Source organism: Myodes glareolus, chromosome 2 (assembly GCF_982192425.1).
Source record: "Myodes glareolus chromosome 2, mMyoGla1.1, whole genome shotgun sequence".
NCBI lineage: Eukaryota > Metazoa > Chordata > Mammalia > Rodentia > Cricetidae > Myodes > Myodes glareolus.
In genome coordinates, this window is record NC_142027.1 from 57,363,019 (window position 1) to 57,387,269 (window position 24,251).

Genomic DNA, 24,251 nt, shown 5'->3' on the forward strand with positions numbered 1-24,251 from the left:
AAAAAAATAACAAGCTATTTTTGGAGCTCAGGGTGGTCTTATTTAACCTCACTAACCTTAAACTTACCAACCCGAGAGAGCAAAACTGACAGTGGTGGTGCATGCTTTTAATCCCAGCACTCAGAAGGCAGAGGCAGGTGGATCTTTGTAAGTTCAACGTCAGCCTGGTCTACAAGAGCTAGTTCCAGGACAGGCTCCAAAGCTACACAGAGAAATCCTGTCTTGAAAAACAAAAACAAATTTACCCATGAAACAGTTTTTATGATATCCCTGGGCAATCTTTTTCAGTGTTCAACGACTTTTAGTAGCAACATTCACTGACGTGAAAGGCAGTCCTCTCACTAGTGGAAACAAATACAGCTTATTTATGGTCACGGGTGAGACAGCACAGTTTAAGAAACACTATCATCATTATTTTGTGATTTCTACATCTGCAGATCTTAACTTTTTATGACTTGCCTCTGCCAGCTGAAAGAGTGCAGAATTCCCACAGCGTTTCACGGGCTCAGCACCACCCAACTGTGAAGTACTTGAAGAAATCTACAAAGAAAACAATCACATAAGCAGTATTAATTTTGATACTAGAATCTTTGCTTTCATATATATGAATATATATATATATATTAATGAAAATTTTCTTAAATTTTGTAGGACGAACACTACTCCTAACTACCAAACTGCTTTAACTAGATCAAATCTGGAATAATCATTTTGAGCTGCTCAAAAATAGGTGCTGCTCTGATGTACATATAAAGACAAGAATATTATCCTTCATATTCCCAACTCTAAATTTAACATTAGCATGATATACATGTTAATTTCTACTTAAGAACTAACTCAGCAATTGGCTAAGTAGAAAAATATATAGAATTATTATGCATTTACTAACCAATTAAAAGAAGCATGTGGGTTCTCTGTGGAAAGAACTCATGTGATAGGTAATATGACAGAAACAAGAAGAGGACAAGAATTTTATATAAAATACTGACTGCCTTAGAACACTATGCAGAAACTGCATTCAAACACTAATAATAAACCTGAAACCTATGAGGTACAGTCATCTGCCCGTACTGTGTGGGTTGTACCAGCATATATGGTATTATACTAACTGCATACATTTTTACAAATTTGGCTAAGTAATGTCTGGGCAATATTATTAGTGAACAACACTGTTATTTTCATATGAACACTTCATTTTCAATTTTTAAGCTCAGTAAGAGTTGGAAAAGAGATCTATCTATTCAGAAGGACATGCACACAGCATTCCTCACATGGTGAAGTCATCATGGGATCAGGTAGCTATGGCCTAAGCATACTCCACTTCTATTATTCTAAGTTCTTCTCAGTCTATATAAAGTTTTCCCAGTTTGGTTTAGAAAACAATTCGCTTCAGTAACTTGCAGTGACCTAGGTCCCACAGGCAATTGTGTCAACTCGGGGACAGACTGCATATCGGGTGCTCACTGGTTCTCTCTAGAATACCCATGGAACAAGAGTCCTTCATAGAAACACATATTCAGTATGTTACCTGGGCTATTCTTTAAAAGTCTACTTGATGAAAGTGATGAGGAAATTTTCCCTCCTAGATGCTTCACTTTTAATAAACTCAATCACATCTAATTCTACTGAAGATAATTTAAGGAGTCTCACTCTTTCTGAAATTTGGAATATTTTCCACTAGTCAAGTTTTCACTCATACATACTACATCTTAACTATTACTAGAAAAGTTGAATTTAGTTGTTCGCCCCTCAGTAGACTAAGAAAAAGCTCACATACTATTATTACTGACTTTCAGTAACTTAAAGACTCAAGTACTGAATATAAATGTCAGTCTCCTGAACCGGGGTCATATAATGTAGGAGTCATGGCTTCTGAGCCAGCCAGACATGCCTTCATTACTTTCTGCTATGTAGACTTAAGCAAATAATCAGGACTCCGAGTCTCATTTATTTTTCCTTTAAAATACAAGAAAGCTTGCCCAGTATTATACTGTAGAGATCAGATTTCATATTGGGGACCAGCAGGGTTCTGAGGCCACAGTTCATTTCAATAGACGGTATAACAATCAACACTATGATATATCATGATCACCAGCAAATATAAACATTTTAGTTACATTCCAAAAATTGGTTACACAATGAAATTGAGCAGTTTATAGAGATGAAATATCCAAGGATACAATTTATTAAATTTCATAATGTGTACACTGTCAATTTTGTTGCATGAGCAAATGTTACCAAGAGACAACAAACATGATGGGAAGGGCTGCCCTACCCAGGTCCATCTCAAGACTTCTTCCTACAGCCCCCTCTGCTGTTCCGTTGTCACAGTTCCTGTCCTTTGACTGCACTTCCTCTCTGCTGAATCTGTGCCTCCTGCAGTATAGGTCACACTAAGGGGTCCCCTGCCCCCTGTGAATGCACTGCTCAGTAGTAGGCTTGAGGTGGTTTCTTACACAGTAGGACAGCTCCCTGATTTTTCTAAATCTCTGAGAATATATTCACATATTCACAGCTACATGACAATATTTAAAATAGTCAAGGCTTCTTAAAGGTCTGATTTCTTTTTTTTTCTTTTTTTTCTTTTTGTTTTGGTTTTGGTTTTTGAGACAGGGTTTCTCCGTGTAGTTTTGCAACCTGTCCTGGAACTAGTTCTTGTAGACCACCAGGCTGGCCTCAAACTCACAGAGATCCACCTGCCTCTGCCGCCCAAGTACTAGGATTAAAGGTGTGTGCCACCATCACCCAGCAAAAGCCTGATTTCTAAAGGTACAGGTGTGTGAGAGGTTCATGCTTCCAAATTCTCTTGACAAAATTCTCATGGAATGATTTACTATGTTCCGTGAGCATTTTTTTTAAATACCTCATTTTCTTTTTTTCTTTTGTTTTATTTTGGAGAGGGAAGTATTTTTTCAGAGGTTGGGAGAAGACTGGACATATGATAATTTAGATGGCTCAGCCTTTGTCTAGATTTCTCTGCAGCACCTGACATGCTGATCTTTCCTTTGGCAAATTCCTCTTGGGGCTCCGATTCCTGGAGACGGACCTCTAAAGCCATTCTTTGCTAATCTCTGCTGGTTTCTTTCTACACTGATCCTATAAATACTAGTTTTTATCAGTTTTCTTCTAGGGCCCACTCTCTTTTCATGTTTCACATTTTCTTTTAATAATTTCATCTGTGATGATGGCTTTGATTTCAAGAAAAAGCAATACAATGTTAAGCTGTCATTTTGTTACTATTCACTCCTGCTAAAAATTTTCAATGTAAGGGACATATGTTTCCACTTAAGTAAAAACAATACTATCAATGTCTGTTTTCCAATGACTGGCCTACAAGCTGCTTCCTACCCATCAGTGTGATTGCCACTCTGGTAGCTGGAGAGTACTGTATACTATGCTCGTGACTGTGAATTTTATTTTCCTCAACATGTATGGTGTCTGTCAATCTGACAATGCTATTGTTTTCACTACGATGTAATTCAAATAAACAGTATCCATTCATAAAGGATAGTAAGAAGGTATAATAGTAAGTAAATAGGTGAAATAATATCTGCGATACAGAAAAAAATGCTAGAAAAAGTGGATGTTAAAGTCCTCATTTTATGTTTCTGTTTGTGCATGAGTATACAAAGTGGTAAAGATCAGAATCAAATTAGGAGATAGTGAAATCTTTTGCATTCTAGACACTAGTCAGGAATAAAATGAATGATAACTGTTACACAAATAAAACTATTACGTAAAAAAAAACAAGTGGACATATGAGGATAGCTGGTATTGCTTACTTTAATGCCTCCAAAAACCCCACAGTATGTCCTGTGATTAGTTGTAGTGAAGTATATGGCATTTTTATGGACATGCAATATTTTGTAATATATTAAGTATTCCATCATGAAAACGAATGCTCTAAATTTGTACCTATTACTTGTATCCTATTGTGACAGAACCTTAAATTTGGTATGATTATGACTCAACTTATACTGGCAGGGTAAATATTTTCTAAGGAAAGGTTTAATGTCCAAATCAATTTGTCTAAATCAAATAGATTAGCTGAATCTTTTTGGTAAGTATGTTATTTTTCAATGCAAAGGTGTATATTAGGTTTAAGAGCCAGTCACGCATCAGACAGAGAATGTATGCACTGTCCATGGCTTTTAGACCTATTAAATAATGGAAAACAATAGCTCCCTTCTGACATTATATTCCACCATCGGTCCTCAGATTTACAGTAAATGATGTGGCGGCGCTTTACCTTTGAACATCAACAATGCCAAAAGGTAACTCAATCTGATCAACTGAATACATCAGAGCTAAGAACCACAGAGGGAGGGGCTAAAATGAATCTAGATGAAACATGAGCATCAAAATGAAGAGACTGACAATTGGGGCAAGCAATCTTTACACTGTATTTCTTTCTAGGTCTTATAAAGCACGAATATTATTTTTCTTCTTTAATATAAACATTCACAAGGAACCTATTAAAAAGAAAGAAGTGCTTTACTGAGCCATGGTTCAATGAACATTAATTTCAACAGGTTATATAGTGATTAGACTTGAGGATGCGATCACCCACTGATACAAGGGGACTGATCTAATGAGAGTTCACCAAGGCCAGTTGGACTGGGACTGAACGAGGACGCGATCCAACCAGATTCTCTGAATGTGGCCGGATTCTCTGAATGTGGCTGGCCCGGAGTCTTTCTGAAAAGCTATTGACTATGACACTGGGACTTGTTTCCTCTGCATATACTGGATTTTGGGGATCCAGTCTGTTCGGATACTCACCTTCCTGGACCTGGAGGGAGGGGGGAGGAACTTGAACTTCCCACAGGGCAGGAAACCCTGACTGCTCTTAGGGATGGAGAGGGAGGAGGAGAGGGAGTGGGGGGAGTGGGAGGGTGTTGGAAGGAGGGACGGAAATGGAAACTTTTATAATTTAATAAAATTACTTTCTCATAAAAAAAAGTCCTCCTCAGTGTTCAATATAAAAATCTAGAGCTTGCAAAAAAGAAAAAAAGATAAAAGAAATACAAAAACCATTTCAACTTAAGGAACTAGCCAGAGCCTTTAACGAGCGTTTCCTTTGCTAATTATACTTCACGATAAATAACCCATTTCTAAGAGAACACATAGTTAAATGCCTCTGAAGACTTTATAAATGAAATTAGCAAGAATGCTTTCTAGGAATACTTTGTGTCCAATCTTATAAATATTTCAAAACTAAACACTTTTACAGAGCTAAATGTTTCCTAACTATATAAACACAGATTCCCTTCTTAAGTAGGTAATAATAGGAGCAAGAACACGTTAGAAAATATAAATGGTAATTTTCAATCAAACACTTATGCCCTTCCTTCATAAAACAACAGATATGAGAAAGTTCACTAAAAATAACAATAAGATACTATAAGTCAGTAGCAACTGGAGAATAGCAGCCTTAAGATGTGGTTCCTGAAAAGAATCTTGCTGGCAGGTGGAAGTTCTCAGACTGTGTGAATCAGAAGTCCTAGGAGTAGAGTCTAGGAATCTTTGCGTTTCAACAAGCCTTATGGGAAACACTGATTTACTTTAAAGCATGAAAACTTTTGTTATGGACTAATTAGGACAATAAAAGATGATGCTATTTTGTGAAATAATTATAAAAGCAAGAGGGACATACCATCACTGTGATTACAGCCTTCTCTATGTGTTCATCACAGATTTCAGCAGACAACTTCTATTAGTTCATTTAGTTAACTCTGGTGTAGCCTAAGGTGAACCAGCCCACAACTGGGCTAACAGTATAGTGAGATGCCAAAAACCTAGACTGAAACTTAGTATTCCCATCCATCACAAGGAGAAGGACTAGACCTGTTATGAATCATTAGATAAGCACAGACTTCTCTTATGTAAAGCAGATGTAGCACATACTGTTAAATAACTCCAAGTGCCACACTTTAATTTGCTCAAAAATTAAAATGGCTTATATTACCATCTTATGCAAAATATAAGAAGATCAGTTTCCTGGGGCTTGAAGTGGGAAGAAAATGGCATCAGATATGGGGGCATAGCAGAAGTTGTATTTGCTCACATTATCCAGGCGGGGTTATTCACCATGCATGACTTATGCTACAATCCCCTGAAATAGCTCCTGCTAAATTTTCAAATTAACAATCTTAAGCTTCCTCAAATCCCACAGATGCTTTGTGTCAACCAAAAGACTCTGGGGATGAGCGCTGCTAAGCAGCAGTGTGGCCTCCAGCGATGCATCCCTGAAGACTGTCTAGTAACTTTTTTGTTCTGTGTGGGAAAAATAGTACAATTGAGAGGCAAGGACCAAATTTTGTCATTTGATGGGGAAGTGTACTGAGCACAAATTGCTTCCTTTAGGATATTCACTGATTTCATTCTTCAGAATCACAGGACAGTGGCCCTTACAACCATCAGTTTTGTCCTTCAACACTGACCCTGGTCTTCAGAGGCTGCTAATGGACCTGAGGATGGTATCTTGTAAGTATCACTTAATCATGCAGTTAGGCACACACACATTTAGTCAAGATGTTCCACAATGGCACTTCATAAAAGTAGTAGACTACTTTTGGAAATTAATATGTGAATATCAGGTATATCAAAGATGAGCCACCGCACCCTTCTAATTCATGCTACAGGGTGAAGACTTTGATTGGGCAGAATATACAGCAAACAAATCTATCTTTTATGAAATGCTTCAGCAAAACTTGATGGGAATGGTAAAAATAAATTCAGTCAACACACCATCATTCTTTTAAACTTTTGAAAAATATTTAGCTGCAATAAATGGGTATCAATAACTGGAAAAGAGTGAGGAAAAGATATTAAACAAAACTATTTCCCCCAGACAATGAAAACAACAGTCTGCTTATCAGAATGGAAAATTATAATGAAATATTAATGTGCTCAGACTCGTCAAACAAATTGTTTTCCATGAAATAATACTTTGCATTTGTTATTAGTCTGATAGAACAGTCCTTAGCAACTAAAGCAACTACTATAGCAAAGTGGCGTGCCATAAGCAGGCCAGCTGCTGCTGCGAGTCTCAGAAGTGTCCCAAGATGAAGAAGCTTTTTTTTTTTTATAATATAAGAGTTGAAAGTATTTTTTTTTCTCATTTTCAAAGTGAAATGCTAGGTTTTCCCTTGCCAAAATGATATCATTTTACATTTCTTATACTCAGTGCTCCTTACTCAAATGAATCAGTGATTCAATACATCAATATTAAACAGAACAGTCTTGCCTATCATTTTCTCTCGATTCTATAAACCATTACTTAGATTCTGATAACACAGTTTTCTTGGAATGAAAAGTACAAGGACCTAAAGCAGGCAGGATGCTTTTTCATGATCTGTGTCCATCTTACAATTTGTCATAGAGCTCTCTAGGGATGAGCACACGGTTGAGGCAAACCAAGCACATCAATCACTAAATACTGTTTGGTGTGTGCTATCTGGATGTCAAGCTGACGAAAGTGGAGATCCAGCGAAAATTGACCTGAGCAGAGCCAAGGATTAGACTCTAATAATAAAATACTGGCTGCAGCTACATCTGGTGGAAAGCTACATAGTGACAATTTAACAAGTCATATTCAACACTGTATTTACTTTGAGAAAGTTATTCCTCAATTACAGCATCTAAATTTGCTTCTGGAAACAATTAACTGGTATCTTATGGCAATCATATTGGCAGCAGGTTTTTTTTGTTGCCTTTTTTAAAGATTAAAGGAAATTAAGAAGGTAAAATGAAATAAATGAACCACTAGTGACTGCTGTGAATGAACTCTAATGAATGCCTTTAAAATGGTTATGAAATCCAGAGCTGAGTTGACTATGATTATGCCAATGGCAAAAAGGTCATAAATACTCTGTATATTATGCTAATAATGGAAGGGGCATCCTAAAGTCCAACATAAAGATTAGGATTCTTTTTCAGCATTTTCTAAGATGAGCATGATTTCTGAACATAACAGTCATAAAGAAATGAAGGTTTTACCTCTGCAAACTGAAACAAAGTTGATGCTTGACACTGCTTTGAAGGACCATCAGGTTGGGTTGTCCTTGAAGATATCTAAAAGGAAACAAGGCATGTTTACCATTTGAGGATACTTTACTACATCATACCACTAGACTCTGCCATGTATTTCCATGTAGATTCAGAAGTGAGTTACCATTCTAAATCCCTCTTAAAAGATGAGTACAAATGATACAGGAAGAGAATGGTTGTAAAGAACAGAATCTGGCTCATTTCAAAAGATGAACCTTATGAGAATATCCAGTGTATATCAAGCAGCAACATTAAACAGAATCAGATGAATTTTTTCATTTCAATTATTTTTTTCTAAAGATAGCACTATGAAAGCCAGGCATGGTGGTACATGGCTATAATCCCAGCATTAAGGAGGCTGAGTCAGGAAGATTTGAGTTCAAGTCTATAGAGTGAGTTCCAAAACAGTCAGGGCTACAACAGAAAAACCGTCTTAAAACCCTCTCTACTCTGTAAAAGGGGAAAAATACAGTATTAAAAGCTTGAAGCTGCAAGTAGATACAGCCATATTCTTCCCTACACCCTCCAAACTACTTTCTGTATAGAGGCATCTCTCACACATTTGGTATAAGCACATGGAAGTAGGGTCTGAGTAACAGGATTTTAATCTCATTTCCACTTGGCAGGTATATGATCTTAGTTAAACTTCACAAGACTTACTTTTTCATATTGTATATTAGTGATGGTGATAGTGCCTATTTTAGAGAATTATGATGAGAAACAAATATTCCTAAAAATATACTGTCTGGCATAGACCAAGATATAACTGTTTAAATACAAAAGTTATTTCCTTCTCTGTGTGTAGACATGCATGTGGACATGCTTGTAGGGACCAAAGTTGACGTTGGTTGTCCTCCTCAATCATACTCCTCCACATTACTTTTTAAAGCATCTAGAACTGAATCTGAAAGTCAGTATTTCACGGAGACTGACTGGTCAACAAACCCCATGGATTTTCCTGTCCGTGTCTTCCATAGTTGGCGAGTACTCATGCTTAGTTCTCATGCTTATGTGGCAGCATGAGACATTCCTCAGCCCTGATCTCCTTCTGTTGTGACAAGTGTAGCCTCTCATCAAACAAAACAAGCATACTTCAGTGTCTAACAGTGCAAAGACGATTCTGCAATACCATATGTTGTTTTGTTTTCACCGAGTAACAGTGATACCCTCAAACTGCTCTGAGGATTAGAATAAAATATTTGCAAAAATTTTTAAGAACAATTCAGTTATTAATTTTTGTTTCAGAATTGATAAAGTTCAGTTACAAAGTCGGATGAAGTGAGACAAAGTGAGCAAGAGCTTGGGGTGGTATTATCATCTCAGCCTACTTGTAGTACCTGAAGAGAACATAGCAGACTGTGTTCATTTGTCACAGAGTATTTACTAAGCAGCACCCTGATCTCCATTCTTCAACCATAAAAATGACTTTCAGAAAAGCAAGAAAACATTATGGTCACATGTAGGCACAGAATCAAAGGTGATATACAAGGAAGAAACAAGATTAATATAAAGGCTGCCTGACAATTGTATTGATACTATTTATTACTGAAGCCACTAGGAAAAATTTAAAGGTACCACATCTTTTGAATTAGATAACCTATTTAAAAATAAATATCAACTAGACAAAAAAAAAACCAGACCATCATAAAAGGATAAAATTTAACCAAGTGATCTGAAGATATTCTAAGCTGAAAATGAGTAACTTTTCTAGGTTCAGCCACCAATATTCTAAGTTCCAGGTATCACATTTTGTCCAAGTAAAATAAACTACAAATGGAAAGCTGCAAGGATTTTCCTCGAGTCTTGGGAATTATGAAGCTAGTAGAATTTACTTCCAATAATACTTCTCATTCCAACTAGCCATCCATAAAAATTAAGAAAAAAAAATGAGCAATTCATATAAAAGGAAAACCTAACCTATAATGTATTTCTTTGGGAATTGAGTCAGATAGCAAACCAAATAGAATCACTATTAAAATCCATGTGTTTTTTTAAAGGCATTTAATAAACAAAAAGATGATTTCAGCTAATGACACAAATAGAGTCTTCTAAAGAAATGTCAAGACCTTTCATATAAAAGCATACTGACACAGATCTCTTTGGAAACTTCTATATGGTATAGAAGCCTCAACATGCACATACTGTGCTATGTACAAAATCTCAAATAGAACTTTATAGAGTTCACTCACTCTATCATTAGGGCTTCACGGACCACTCACTAAGCATATCTGCTTGAAGCTAGGCCCAAATTCAATGAACTTATCTCTAACTCTTGTAAAGGGACCACAGCATAAATTCTCCATTACATTTAGTCCTTGCAGAAATCAATATTCAAAACATTCCAAACTCATTCCAGCCCTCAAAGACACAAGAGATAGATATATATTATGAGTATATATATATATATATATATATATATATATATATATATATATATATATATATCTCACTCTGGTGATCTAAGCAAAGCAGCTAGGAATATTCTCAAAGGACTGCAGGAGGTACCAATGCAAACAAACAGACATCTGAAAAATATGGTTGTCCTGTACCGAACCGTGGTAGGAGAGGAAAATGAAGAAAGAACAATTGGCTTAAATATTGGGGTTGGAGGGAGATGAGAGTTCATACTGAGTTCTAAGATTAACAGAGGTATCTTTAGAAAGAGTTTTAATTTCTGCTTTTGACACAGACACTGAGCTAGCAGCTCTGTCCTATGATGTAAGACTCTGGCAAAGGCAAACTTCATGCTATAATATCATGTCATGGCCATGTCCTATGACCAGATTGGTGATGATCTGTCATCAGAGAAGCATTAGTTAGCAACTGATGGAAACAAATGCAGATCAGGAATCCTACGGAGGAGGAAGAGAAAGGAGTGTAGGAGCCAGAGGGGACAAGGAGACCATGGGAAGTCTCACACAATTAACTAACCTGGGCTTATAGGGGCTTGCACAGAATGAACCAATAACCAGGTAGCCTGCATGAACTTTACCTAGGCATTCTGCATATATGTTTACAGTTTGGTCCTCTTATGCGACTCCTAACAGTGGGAACAGGGCCTTTCTCGAACTCTTTTTACTGGCTTTTGGGATCCTGTTTCTCACTCTCAGTTGCCTTGCTATATGGGGAGGAGCTTAGTCTTACTGGAACTTGATATGCCATGCTTTGTTGATACTCATGGGAGACTTGCCCTTTCCTGGATGGAGATGGAAGAGCAGGGGATTGTGGGGTGGGGTGAGGTAATGGGGGAAAGGAATTGAGAAGGGAGGATTTGAGGATGAGGCTGTGGCCGGGATGTAAAATAAATAGATGAATCTAAAAAATTAAAAAAACAGTATCAAGTTAGGAAAGAAGCAAGTATAAAACAATAACAACAAAAACAAAGAATGCACAGGTAAGAATTCTGAGTTTGTTCAGTCTTTGGATTTATCAATCAATGTGTTGTATGATTTAATAATCATTCTAGTTTAATCATAATAATAATTAGCATGACTTAACAAGCTTCTATAAATATTTATTTCTCAATTAAAATAGAACGCCACAAGTGAATATCTGTAATCCTTGTAGTTGGCAAATTGAGGAAGAATCATAAGTTTGATACCAGCCTGGCTATAAGAAGACTGTCTCTAAACCAATCAAACTAAAAGCCCCTGGAGTCCCTTACCTCTTACAAACTTTGATTATATGTTCTTGTCTATAATTAATTGAGCTGAGTAGAGTTCTTTGCTGTTTTCATTTGCTGTCATTAGCCCAAATTTAAACTCGCTTTATAAATGACTCCTTGATTAATTAAGTATAAGATGCAGACATTACCTCAGCAAATTGAAACAATGGCGACTTCTGACGCAACTCAGGTGACTCTGAAATATCAGGCCGGCAAGGCCCAGTTGATGCCTGAAACAAAGACAGACAGACAGAGTGAGCATCATGACAACAGCAGACAAACTAATGCCACCTAAAGCACTGTCAACCTCACGATCTAACAACTGAGGCAACACCAATAAAAAAGTAACTGCTAAGTGCAGCCGGAGTGGGACACATCTGCAGGACACTTGTGGATTTGAACACTCAGTCCACAGTTGGTGGTGCAGTTGGGGAAGGCTTTGGAAACTTCTAGAGGATAGGGGAGCGTTTATAGACTTGTCCAACTTCCTGTTTAGTCTTTGTTTCTTGTGTGCAGATAAAGATGTTATCAGCTGGCTTCCTGCTCCTGCTGGCATGTCATGCCTTCCTGCCACTATGGATGCTAGCCCTCTGGAACTGTCAGCACAATTAACTTTTCCTGTAAGTTGCTTGTGCTCATGATATTTCATCACAGCAATAAAGAATAACTAATACACTTGACAAAATTCTATGCAAGTGACCATTCAAGTGGTAAATAATCAACAGAACTAGCAGACAGCACGATACTTTCAGAATGTGTACAGAGATTAGCACTTTACTGCTGGCTTCCTGTCAAAGCCAGAGAAAGCCTCCTTCCCTGTTCTGTGTTGCCTCAACATTTCCTGTTACATGCAACACAAAACCACAAATTCTGACAGGATAATTCCGGGAAAATAAAACTAAAGTCAAATTCTTATTTTCCAGATTTTTCACATATTTATAACATGAGCCCTAATCTTAAGAAGGTTAGGGTCTACCTAAATATTCTCTTCTTGTAAGATATTTTACTAGCGAACATTTAACATTCTGTTATCGTCTTGTTATTTTCACTATTAACAATACTTACTTAAAAAAAGACACTTAAAATTGTATTTGCCCGGGATTTTTCCAAGAATATACATTACCTCTTTAATTTTATGCAAGAAATAAAAATATTTGTATTGGGAAACATAACCATTTCAGTAGTGAATTCTAGTGAAGAAAGATTTCTTTATTCTGACCTAAGTCTCCCACTTTTTTATAGATGAAATTAATTTAGGACCAGAGAGGTACCTGACACTCACCCTCAGTACTCAATTCCCCTTTATTTAGTTCTCATCATCACAAGACACACTTGTTTACTGTGAATCCTCTCCCAGGGCCCATTACTACATTATTTTCCAAACTATCTAGGCCCAGTGTACTAAAAGGTATTTGTAGTACACTGAGAATTACACTGAGAGCGGCAGCAAGTGCTTGTGGCACTCAGGAGGTAGAGGCAGGGGAATCATAAGTTTATGGTCACCCTTGGATACATAAGATCCTATTTCAAAAAAAAGTATTGAAGGAAAAATCAAAATTGAGTAGTATTCTTCTAAGTCCCCAAATCAGTGGGTTTCTCCTACATTCCTGAATAATGAAGTTGGGTTTTTAAGGGAGAATAGCTATTTTTTTTTTCACTTTAAAGGAAGAGGCAACAGAAGTTTTACAAATGCACACACACATATACACAAGCATACACACACATATCTATCATCTATCTCTCTATCTATCTCTCTATCTACCTACCTATCAATCTATCTACCTACCTATCTATCATCTATCTATCTATCTACCTACCTACCTATCTATCTATCTATCTATCATCTATCTATCTATCATCTATCTATCTATCTATCTATCATCGATCTATCTATCTATCTATCTACCTACCTACCTATCTTTCTATCTATCTATCTATCTATCTATCTATTGATGCTATTTGCACTCAACTTTTCCACTTGATGGCTAAGGAGGAAGGTATTTTTCTAACAGTGTTACAGGCTGTAGAGTAGAAACATGTATTTGAAAATTTTATGGTCACTTTGGATGTTTTAAAGAGCTATGAAGACTCCTCCAGTGATAAGTATCATGGAGAAGTTGCAGAACCCTTAATTAATTTGCCATCTAGGGCAAACTTGCCTCTCTATCACCACTTGACTATTAAGCTTGTTGGGATAAATGTACCACCAAGTGCACCAAAGATACCAAGCTAAAGACACCAAGCACACTAAGAAAGAAAGCTAGCCAATAAACCCTCAAATTAGTAGCCATAAAGGCTTGGAAATTTTCTTCTTGCATGAAATGACTAACGAAATTTAGGAATAATAAAGAAACCCTATACATTTACCTTCTGGATATCTGGAGAGATGAAGAAATTATAGTGTCTTTATAAAATTCTAATAAAAATATACACAAAACAGAATCTTAAAGGATATTTGCAGCAAAATGCATTATAATTTAGGCAGGTCTCCTGGCACAGATCTGTAATCCTACTAACTACTTGGGAGGCAGAGGCAGTAGTGTATCAAGTTCAAGATATTCCTTGGCTGTAGAAAGAGTTCCAGACAGCCTGGCAACTTAATGAGATCCTGCTTTAGGGGGACAAAAAGGCTAAAAACAAGATAAGCAAGCCAACAAAGGCCATGGGATGAAGCTCAACTTAACAAAGTTCTGAGACTTGTGTGACATCACAGAGAATATACAGCCATGACATCACTAGTTAATATGATCTTATGGCATGCAGCCATACATGCAGCCTGTTGCTGGTTACAATGTCATTACAAAGAATACATCAATGCATTCTTACTTCATATTTCATTAGGTGGGAGAGGTAATGACTCTCTGAGAAAGAAAACTGCCCTGGTGGCTTAAAGTCATATTAACAACAAGAAAATGAAACTTTAAGTATCACTTTTAATATATTTTTCACATATTTGATTGTTTCTCCCCAATCCCAACTCCTCCCAGATTCGCTTACCCACCCACTCAACTTTATGTTCTTTCTCTCTCTCAAACTTCCTCCCACAAGCATTTATTTACTTGTAAAATCATCACAAGTCATGAAGTTTAAAAGTTAAACTATTTTCTTTATGAACTTATGGGATGAATGACTTTATAAAACTAATTGAATAGAAGGCTCACACATAAGAAATTATCAAGGTGTTCCTGACCAGGCACAAGAAGGAAGTCTAAGCATGTGTGTCTGTGCTAACCATGCAGCAGACACAGTAGAGGCACAATGAGGAGCTGTTGACTGACTGGAAGTAAAGTCCAAGTAAAGGCTGCCTACTGGCTGTAAGAGCACAAACAGAACTACTCAATCTGCATTTTGCTCTAGTGGACCATGTCCTTTCTTAAAACGTAGGCATTTGTGAATTAGTGGACTCAGTAAAGAATAATGGGAACAGCACAAAATTAGGAGCCTGCGGGACTGGGATACTACTAAATTATGTACTTAGTGACTTGGTTACCTGACCCTAGTCAAAGCAGAAGACAGGCATCATAAAGGTTGAGAGTAGAGATAAAAAGGAAGGGAAAAGAATTGCAATAATAAATAATGCCAGGAGCATAGAGGACAGACAGCTGTCCCCAAATTCTCCCTTTGATTTAGATGTAATTCTCAATAAGCAATGAAGGGAAATGATGCAGTTTTTAGGAAAACTAGAGAGCTGATGTAAATGTTTATCTAGAACAAATTAAGGTAGGGTAAATTGCCCATTAAAATTTCATCAGAATGTATATATTCAAAGTAGTAATTTACATTTGTAACCATGATTTCATGTCACCAAGGTAAGTATGAATATCTTACAAACAAAGTAAAATTGGATGTGATACATGTTAGGCATTTTTATCTAAAGATTTAGATTTCAAAATGCAAAAATGATCCTATGATATGGCAGATGTACATATTTTATGAATAGAAAATGTTACACCTATAAAAGGGAAAGTAGATTTCCTACAAAAGGGTCCTAGTACAGTCCCAGACCTTATAAGTATAAGATGCTATATAAAACATTCAAATTAATTATTTTTGTTAATTGGAAAATAATTTTTATGGATTGCCACTTATTCCTCAGCATCTGTTCTTATAAATTAATTTAGAGAAAAGAAATAAGCTATGGTTAAACAAGAAAAGAAAATATAAGTAATTGTTTCTAGAAAGTCTCTGCAATAATACATAAAGCCACTAGGTGGTGCTCTATGACCAAAAAAGAAAATATTTACAGGGATTTCTGCCTAAGCACACATTCAAATCTTCTTACACCCAATCGCCACCCACTTTGATTTAGCTTCAATAATGAAGGAGGAGAAATGATGAGTATAATTAAGAATTATGACAAAGTAACATTTTTCCCACAATACCAAATCAGATAGTGAGAAATCACAGGTACGGCACGATTGAGGCAGTTATGATTACAAGCGGCTTAGGAAGCTAAGTATTATCAACGGCTGTTCCTACTTTGCAAAGCACAAAGGCCGAGCTGCACGCTGCTTGGCACTGTGATGAACACACAGTCAACAAAGGAGCAACTGCACATTGTAGATCAACCACATATTCCTACTCTTGCCAGTTCAAATGTTTATTTCTCATTCACTTGTTAAATAAACACTAGGTACCACCTGTGGGAACTGATGCCATTAGAAAGATCAAATGCCACTTGCATCCAGGGTACAACTGGGAATAAAATGATGGCTAAGGGAATGTGCCAGACCCTTCGTCTGTTTGCAATCCAAGTGAAGAGGATAGCTACAATGCAGAAACAAACAGTGAGAGCATATTAGAAGGGTCCTCGGGAGCACAGAGAAAAATCCTTCATCGTGTGGGCGGAGGGAGTTAGAAGTAATATCTGAGATATACTTGGAAAGAAAGGCAGAATATCCCTCAAAGGAAGAGTGAGAATGACAGTTATGGCAGGTGAGAATGCACAGAGGTAAATCTTGGCTGTGCTTCTGAGAAATGGTGACTTTCCCAGTGTGGGTAAAGAATAAGATGCCATACACACATAGTGGGAGATGAATCAGCCTGACAAAAAACTGGGATTCTGTTGTCTGGGAATTAGGCTGAAGGAAACAGAGGGCTAGCCAAGGATTTTAGTTAAAGGAATTACATGATGAGAGATATGCAGTTAGATAATTATATCAGGGGCATGCAGGACAACCATGGCAGGGAGTGACTGGAGGCAGGAGATCAATTAGCAGGCAGGGGAAATAAAGCTGCAGAGATTTAGGGCCCCAATTAAGTCAGAGATAGCACTTGGCAGTCCTCAGTAATTGTCTGGAAGGATGTCAGGGCCTCAGCAGAAGGGCCAGACTACACCTGTATCTTTACAGTAAGGTACATGAGAGAGAAGTGAGAGGAGAAGGAAGCCTCAGTGGGGGCAGGGAGTATATTTCAGGAGATGAGAGGAGTGTGTCTGAATGTCTGTCTGACATGGCATACAGCACTAGTACTAGGCTACAGACCTGAGGGTCCCGTGCTATCCCTAGAGTCTGTTGTACCATCTGCTAAAAAGGGGTAGAGGTGGGAGGACCTAGTTCACTCAGGGCATCCAGGCCAGCAGCAGCCTGTCTCCACTCCAGAGATAGAGTTTATTATCACATTCGGTGCAGTCATGCTCATAAAAGAGCACAGGAAAGTCCATCCTGTTTATACAGGCAACAGTAGTAAAAGTTGAGACAGAGGACTGCATCTTTCTGCCTCAATTTCCTCATTTGATGAGCTGGGAAGCCACTCTGTCTTCTTGCCATTTTAAAGCATCTATGACTCCAAGTACAGATTAGGGAAAAGGATCTGACTACCTGTGCTTTGAGCCCCACTACTGTTAGAAGAAGCTGGGCTGCTTGGCAAGATGGGTAGTACAGTCTACAAAGTAACACGAAGGGGACTTGTAAAGAGGAATAAACAAACCAACCCACCTCTGGGCACCTACTTCCCTTTTACTGTAGAATTCAAACACAGCACATATCCTAACAGAGTATTTGGAAGCTATAAAGCCGTGGAAAGAGGATAAAAGCTATGATAGATAAAGACCAGGAGATGAAACAAGATAACAGAATTTAATGGGTTCAAGTCTCCCGGACTAGTCAAGCAGATTAGTCTAAGACAGGCACATATCAAATTAACTCAAGTTGTAGTGGTGGGAAAGAAAAGAATTTTTCCTACTCCGCAGATACCAGAAATAAAAGTGAAAACTTTCCATTTTATCTATACCAATATTTAAACAAAGTTAGAATTCAGTGTTCAAAAATGGAGATAGACTCATGTAAACTATATCAGTGCAATCAACTGTTCTTTGGCTTGGGTTTTGCATATCTCTTCATTTAGTGGAAATCAAGTGGGTTTAAATCCTAGTATTATGACTTCCTCATTCAATGGCCATGGAGAATGCAACAAGGAACTGACACCATAGGATTGCTGGGAGGACAAAATGAGTTAACCAATGTGAAGGGCTTAGCCCTACGTCTAGCTTAAAGCAATCTCAAAATGCCTTATTCCGCGGCCGCTGCTAGTTCTAGTATGGGTAACACAGGACATGCATCAGAGCTGAGGATAGGTAGGTGGAACTAAATCACAAAGTCTCCTGGGAGCTACACAAAAACTGGCTAGATCTGCTGTAGTGCCCGCTCAGTTCTGCCACTGCAGCTAGGAGCTAAAGCAGTGCGTAGTTACTAAACCTTACTGGCCCTGGTCCCTAGCCTAATGGTTTAATATTTATTCATAAAGAAGACAACACTTAACTCCCAGGATTGCTAAGGAGGTGTTGTTCTTACCCTTTTAAGAGTAGCACTTTGAAAGGAAGAAGTATTAAATGAAAGTTAGCTGTAATAGTTAACTACTCAGTAGTATTCAGTCAAAATCTTGTTATCCCTCATCCTAAGTTCCTTAAGGTCCATTTAATAACAGTAAATAAATAAAAAATAAAACTTTTATCATAAACTTACAATAAAGCTAAATAGAATTAAATGTTATAATACATATGGTGACAGCTAGTATTTTAAGGGTTAGGGAAGAGAACTATTTAGCTCACGAAGGAGGTGAAAGATTAATACTGTTTCAAGAAACGAAGTATAACATTTCCAAATTTCAATCAGACATTCATTTCTTCTTTTATAAACAGGCAGATTGTCAGTTGAAAATGAAAATCAAGAGACTTCTCCATGAAGTTAAAAGTTCACGGGAAGGATTAGATTTCTTTAAAAACTTGGGCCTTAAGAGGTATCAGCCTCATAAAGGACAGGTATTTGTATATGGTCAATTCCCTGACATGCCTTACACTCCAAAGACATTCCATGAACATTTTTCAACTGACTAAACACAGTAAATGGTGGCACATTTTCTCTGCAGTACGGCCTCACTGGGCAGGCCCCTAAGGGGGTGTACCTCCATGAGCTAGCTCCTCCTATACTGACCTAGCTTACCTAGTTTAGCTAATCCAAATTAAATTATCTTTTCTTCATCATCTAGTGATGACGAAGAGAGCAAATTACAATTTTAAATTCTTCCCAGGTTTCAATGAACTAGGAAGTGTGTGTGTGGGGGGGGGGGGGTGTGGGGTGTGTGTGCATGATGCATACTGCTGATGGCAAACCACTCTGCAGCCTGCAGGACTAATAGATATAATTTAAGCTTTTGAATTAAATATGAAATGCCTAGAATAACTTATGGTGATGATCCTGTATACTTACACAAATTTTCAAGGAGTAAAAAAATGTCTTACAGGCTTTATTTAATTAATCTTTGCAGTAGCCACAAGAGTTACAGGATTCAGGCATTATTATTCACATCTCTGGACAGGATGGAAGGCAAGGCAAAAAGTGGGGAAAGATATACTGTCATATCTATTTGTTCTACCAAGCATTCAAAAACTAGAGACCCAAAGTCTAAGGCAAATCTCATACGCTGCTAAGGCTGGCTTCAGTTACTAAACTGAATAGACACGCCTTCCCTCAGCAGCGATGAACGTTCATCATAACCACTCTTATTTTCCATTTTGCTTCCTTCTGTTCTAGCCAAGATGACTGTTGCTCACTTGGGTACAACAGCAAATCTTGTCCTTGCCAAGATTAATCCAACTACATTTTGTCCTTTCCATATAATCTATGAATCTTAATATCCCTTGCTTTTATTTTTAAATTCTAGTTTAGTTTTACATTTTTCAGACTAGCACAAAAAATGGAAAACTCTATCTTAAAATTACTTTTAGCAATTTTAGATCAAATATTTTGCTTTACTTGGATTTTTATCTTCCAATAACTCATTGATACCATATTTAAGAAATTTCTAACTGCCTCTTCAATCAAGAATCTGACGAAAAGAATATTACTTTGTTTCTTTTGCCTTTTTATTTCCTGTTTCTTTAAATTAAACAATGAATTCACTTAAATCTAGAGTGTTTTGTTTAAAGTGGTTCACTTCTACAGCTCAAGAAGATCTTTCTGTGCCACTGCACAAGCAACTAGATTTGACTTCTGACTTAACTAATTTGCCAAAATGTCCTATCATATCCTTCCATTTCTTCCACTATGATGGGGTCATTTCCTAAAGACACCTATACTGCCTCTTACAAACACTCAGCAGAGACAGACTTGCTGTGTTTTGAGACAGGACTTATTCCTTTCTGTGTTTGTCCTGTTCAGTATATCAATTTTTCTTCTCAAATCAAAAAATTCTATAAAATAAATGCTGTTTTTTAAAAAATTGTTCCAAATAGTTCAAATATTTACATATACTATGGGCATGAAGACTATTATTTGTGTGAACTATAAAACATCAGATTTATAAAACCAAATTTACCCTTTCCATTTTATAAGGACTCCAGCTTACTATACCAAGAGCAAACAGTCTTGCTTAGCTCAGAAACAATACTCAAAATGCCCAAATAATAGTGCCAAAGATCTATTATGGTGACTGAGAATTGGTAGACTGAAGAAAACAAATGCAAACATCAATATAATTTGCTCACTGACATCTCAAGAAACTAAACTGTCTATACCTGCAAGGGTACACCAAACAGATCTATGACACCATTGGCCATAGAAGCTTTTCAGCAGAAATCTATCATTTCAGTGAAGAAAATACCTGTATTTCCTATATTAAATTCCACACTTTAAAAAAGGATTCTCTTTAGAACTCTGTAAATGTGGCGAAATCTCAGGCCAGGGAAGAAAACAGCCCCTTCCCTCTAAGACTACTTCAAAATAAGAGTCTCTCATGTCACTTTGAATGTCTTTGTGATTATACCTTTCGGTGGTAGAATTTCTGTAACAGAAGTTACTTTGATTAGTCATACTAAACAGTATAAATAGATTTCACAGTAATTATTCCAATATAAAAAAATACAAAACTTCTGAATTGTTCTCTATCTTAATTTTCATGGAAAAACCTAAATACATATTTATTGTGTTTATCTTAGGATAATCTGTCTATACAGAAGTTCTGGTTACTAAGTCTACATACATATTTGCAATAAAAAATAGTGAGGTAGAAAGCTGTGGACTAACTGAAGCCTACTGATCTCTAAAAGTAAGCTCTCTGATGGTATTTGGAGATAATATTTTACTTAAGTTTTTAGTATTTTACTGTTCTAATAGCTCAAGATTATTTTCAGGAATGACCTAAATGTCTCTTGAGATGAGAGGAGGGAATAAGAACACAAAGCTGGATTCCTAAGGATGTAACTACTGCTACAGGTACCTGCTCCCGCACTGTTTGCTTCTTTATCTACAAAGTTCTCAAAATGCTTCCACTTCATTAGGGTAAAAAAAGGTCTATCACTGTAATGCTTACACTATGTGTCACAAAATGCTGTTTTTTAAAGGAAGCAGAACTTACTAAAAACAGCTTAAGTGGTGAGGGATTCCCATCTGAATGCTATGAATATGTTTTATTATCACTGGTTAATAAAGAAGCTGCTTTGGCCTATGGCAGGGTGGAATATAAGGTGGGAAGTCCAAGCAGAGAGAGAGGAGGAGGAAAGATGGTGGAGTCAGAGAGACGCCATGTAGCTCTGAAGGAGAAAATTGCCAGAACCTTACCAGTAAGCCATAACCTCATGGTGATATACAGATGAAGAGAAATGGGTTAATTTAAGAAATAAGAGCTAGGTAGGAATATGCCTAAGCCATTGGCCAAACAGTATTGTAATTAATAGTTTCTGTGTGATTATTTGGGTCTGGATGGCTGGGAAATGAAGGTGCAATCTCTGCTTACACATAAGTAGTAAAATTTTAAGTAAAGCAGTAAATTAATTTCCTTTTTCTTCCTAGCATACAGAAGATCTACAATGATCATTTGCTTATATTTGTTCTGAAGTGGTAAAAGAATGCTAAAAAGTTGGGAATAAAATATAATTGAATCTGTGAGGAGAGGTAATGCTGACTGTTGCAATGGTCATGAGTCAGACTGCTGAAAGACCAACTTTGTTCACATCCATCCACCTTTGGAATATTTAGACCATTCTATTCCAGAGGATGTGCTTTGCCCTCAGGAGGTCATATTATGAGCTAGGGATGGAAATGATGTCCAACAATGCTGCTATTAGGAGCAGGAAACACGCTCAGTAATGAGCTGCAAAAGCAGTCACATGTATGCGATTTTCAGTGGAAGATTTGCACACCAGAATAAATATTTCTATAAAATCTAATACTTTTACTACATTAAAATAAAAAAAAATTTGTTAAATTTAATATAAACTCAACCACTTTGTATCCCATATAAAAAACTATAAGTAACAACAGCACCATAGTATAAATAGCCTGTATAGTTGAGTAGATTTTAACTGTAGTCTACATTGGCCTACTCAAAGTTTAAAACAACAGTAAACAGCACAGGCTTGTAATAAAACTGAACTAAAAGCAAGAAAATGAAAAAAAAAAGGAAAATGTTTGCAGTATGTTTCCATAGCAGTAATAAATAATATTAGGGATAGGTTTGCTACTAGATTAATTTTCCATGGGAATATTGACAGCTCTTGCTATTTTGTCCCAAACAGCTATGTTGGTTTGAATGGAAATTTTCCATCTGAAGACTCATAATGTAGCAAAATTACATGACCTACAGGTTAATTCAGCTGATCTCTGTTAAGTGGGTCTAGAAAATAGAAGGTGCCACAAATGCAAATTATGTGTGGTTAAGTGCCACAGCTGAGCAGAGTCAAGTCTAAAAATGTTTAGAAAAGCAGACTAATAACTAGATCACAGAAACAAGGTCATGAGGGCCCTGGGTCCTTTTCTTTTTCTATTTTAAAGGATGAAACAGTTTTGTAATGCTGTCATTCCAGATGTTCAAACAGGAATTTAGAATTACTCAGATACTAGAGAGACAGATAGTCTCATATTTTTACTGTTGGCTTCCCACAGCACATGTAAATGAGAACATGATACAACAGGGAATATGTTGAACTGAGTGAACTTATTTAGGATACAAATTACACACCCATGAGACAATAGAACAAATGACAATGCACAGTATTGTAGTTTTTACTCCTAGGTTCTAACAACTGCAGATTCTGCAGTGGAGTTGTGTGTCTGTCCTTTTGGTTCGTGTATACTACTTCTGCTACCCTCAGCACATTAGATGCACAGGCAAAGTTTGTCAGTGAGCTGTAAACGGTGGAACTGAAGCAACAAGGTGAACAAAACGCAGATGTCAATGTGGTGAAACACCAGAATGCAGTGTGAAGAGCAATGAAGACTAAGGCCTGGCTTACCTCCGGCGTTCCAAGAGCATGTTCTCCAGCTAACAGCAACATGCTCAGGCCTCCCATCTGAGTAGGATCTAAAGATCAAAAACGAAAATCAACTCAGAAGCATGAAGCACACACAGCCATCCAGAATAAAGAAGGATATTCATAAAGGCAGAAATCCAAACTACCCACATATAAATTTTATGGAAAAATGACAAAATTCATTCTTATATAACCTGGTACATGTGTGCTTAGTGCACATACTTTGAAGAGCCCTTTTTCTTTTCTATATTTTGCTTTTTTTTTTTCTTTTGAAACAGTGTCTTACTATGAAGCCCGGCTCTACTAGAGCTCATGCTCTCCCTGCCTTAAGTGCAGGGATAAGAGGCATGACCCACTACACCTGGCCTTTTAAATGCTACTGCTCTACCACCATTCCCACACAACACTTTCCCCACTAGTACAGCTGTTATCATAACTTCCTTTCTCCCATATCAAACTTCCTTTCTCCCAAGGCTTCTTTCCAAAATTCAACTGTTTCGATGCATTTATTTTTTTAATCCAAGCGTATTCATGTTTGTCTTCTGAGAAGTTTGAGACTTAATCTGACATTGTTATCTCTGCTCTGTGAAATCTGGTTTGATCAAAAGAATTAGGTTTTCAGGGAACACGGGACAGAGAAGTTTCACAGCGGCCTCCGAATTCTAGTGGGCTTTTAAAAAATAATCTCCTTAAAACTTCCAAAATAAATTAAAAATAACAGATATGCTGTAGACATTATAGATCTTCAGGCATATCAGGCTCTTGCTAAAATAGCTTGAAGATTTAAAA

At 37.0% G+C, this 24,251-nt stretch overlaps 1 protein-coding gene across 9 annotated transcripts in view; it reads right to left on the reverse strand.

The window, feature by feature from the left end:
- The window catches only part of Bbx (BBX high mobility group box domain containing), a 248,248-nt gene that overhangs the window by 50,343 nt on the left and 173,654 nt on the right, over nt 1–24,251 (reverse strand). For all 9 annotated transcript variants that reach the window (XM_087900720.1, XM_087900711.1, XM_087900706.1 and 6 more), the window contains 4 exons: nt 23,445–23,512; nt 11,866–11,946; nt 8,002–8,076; nt 460–540 (listed from right to left, as the gene is read on the reverse strand). In XM_087900720.1, the coding sequence (XP_087756846.1) occupies nt 460–540; nt 8,002–8,076; nt 11,866–11,946; nt 23,445–23,512 (305 nt within the window). The remainder of the gene's footprint in view (nt 1–459; nt 541–8,001; nt 8,077–11,865; nt 11,947–23,444; nt 23,513–24,251) is intronic.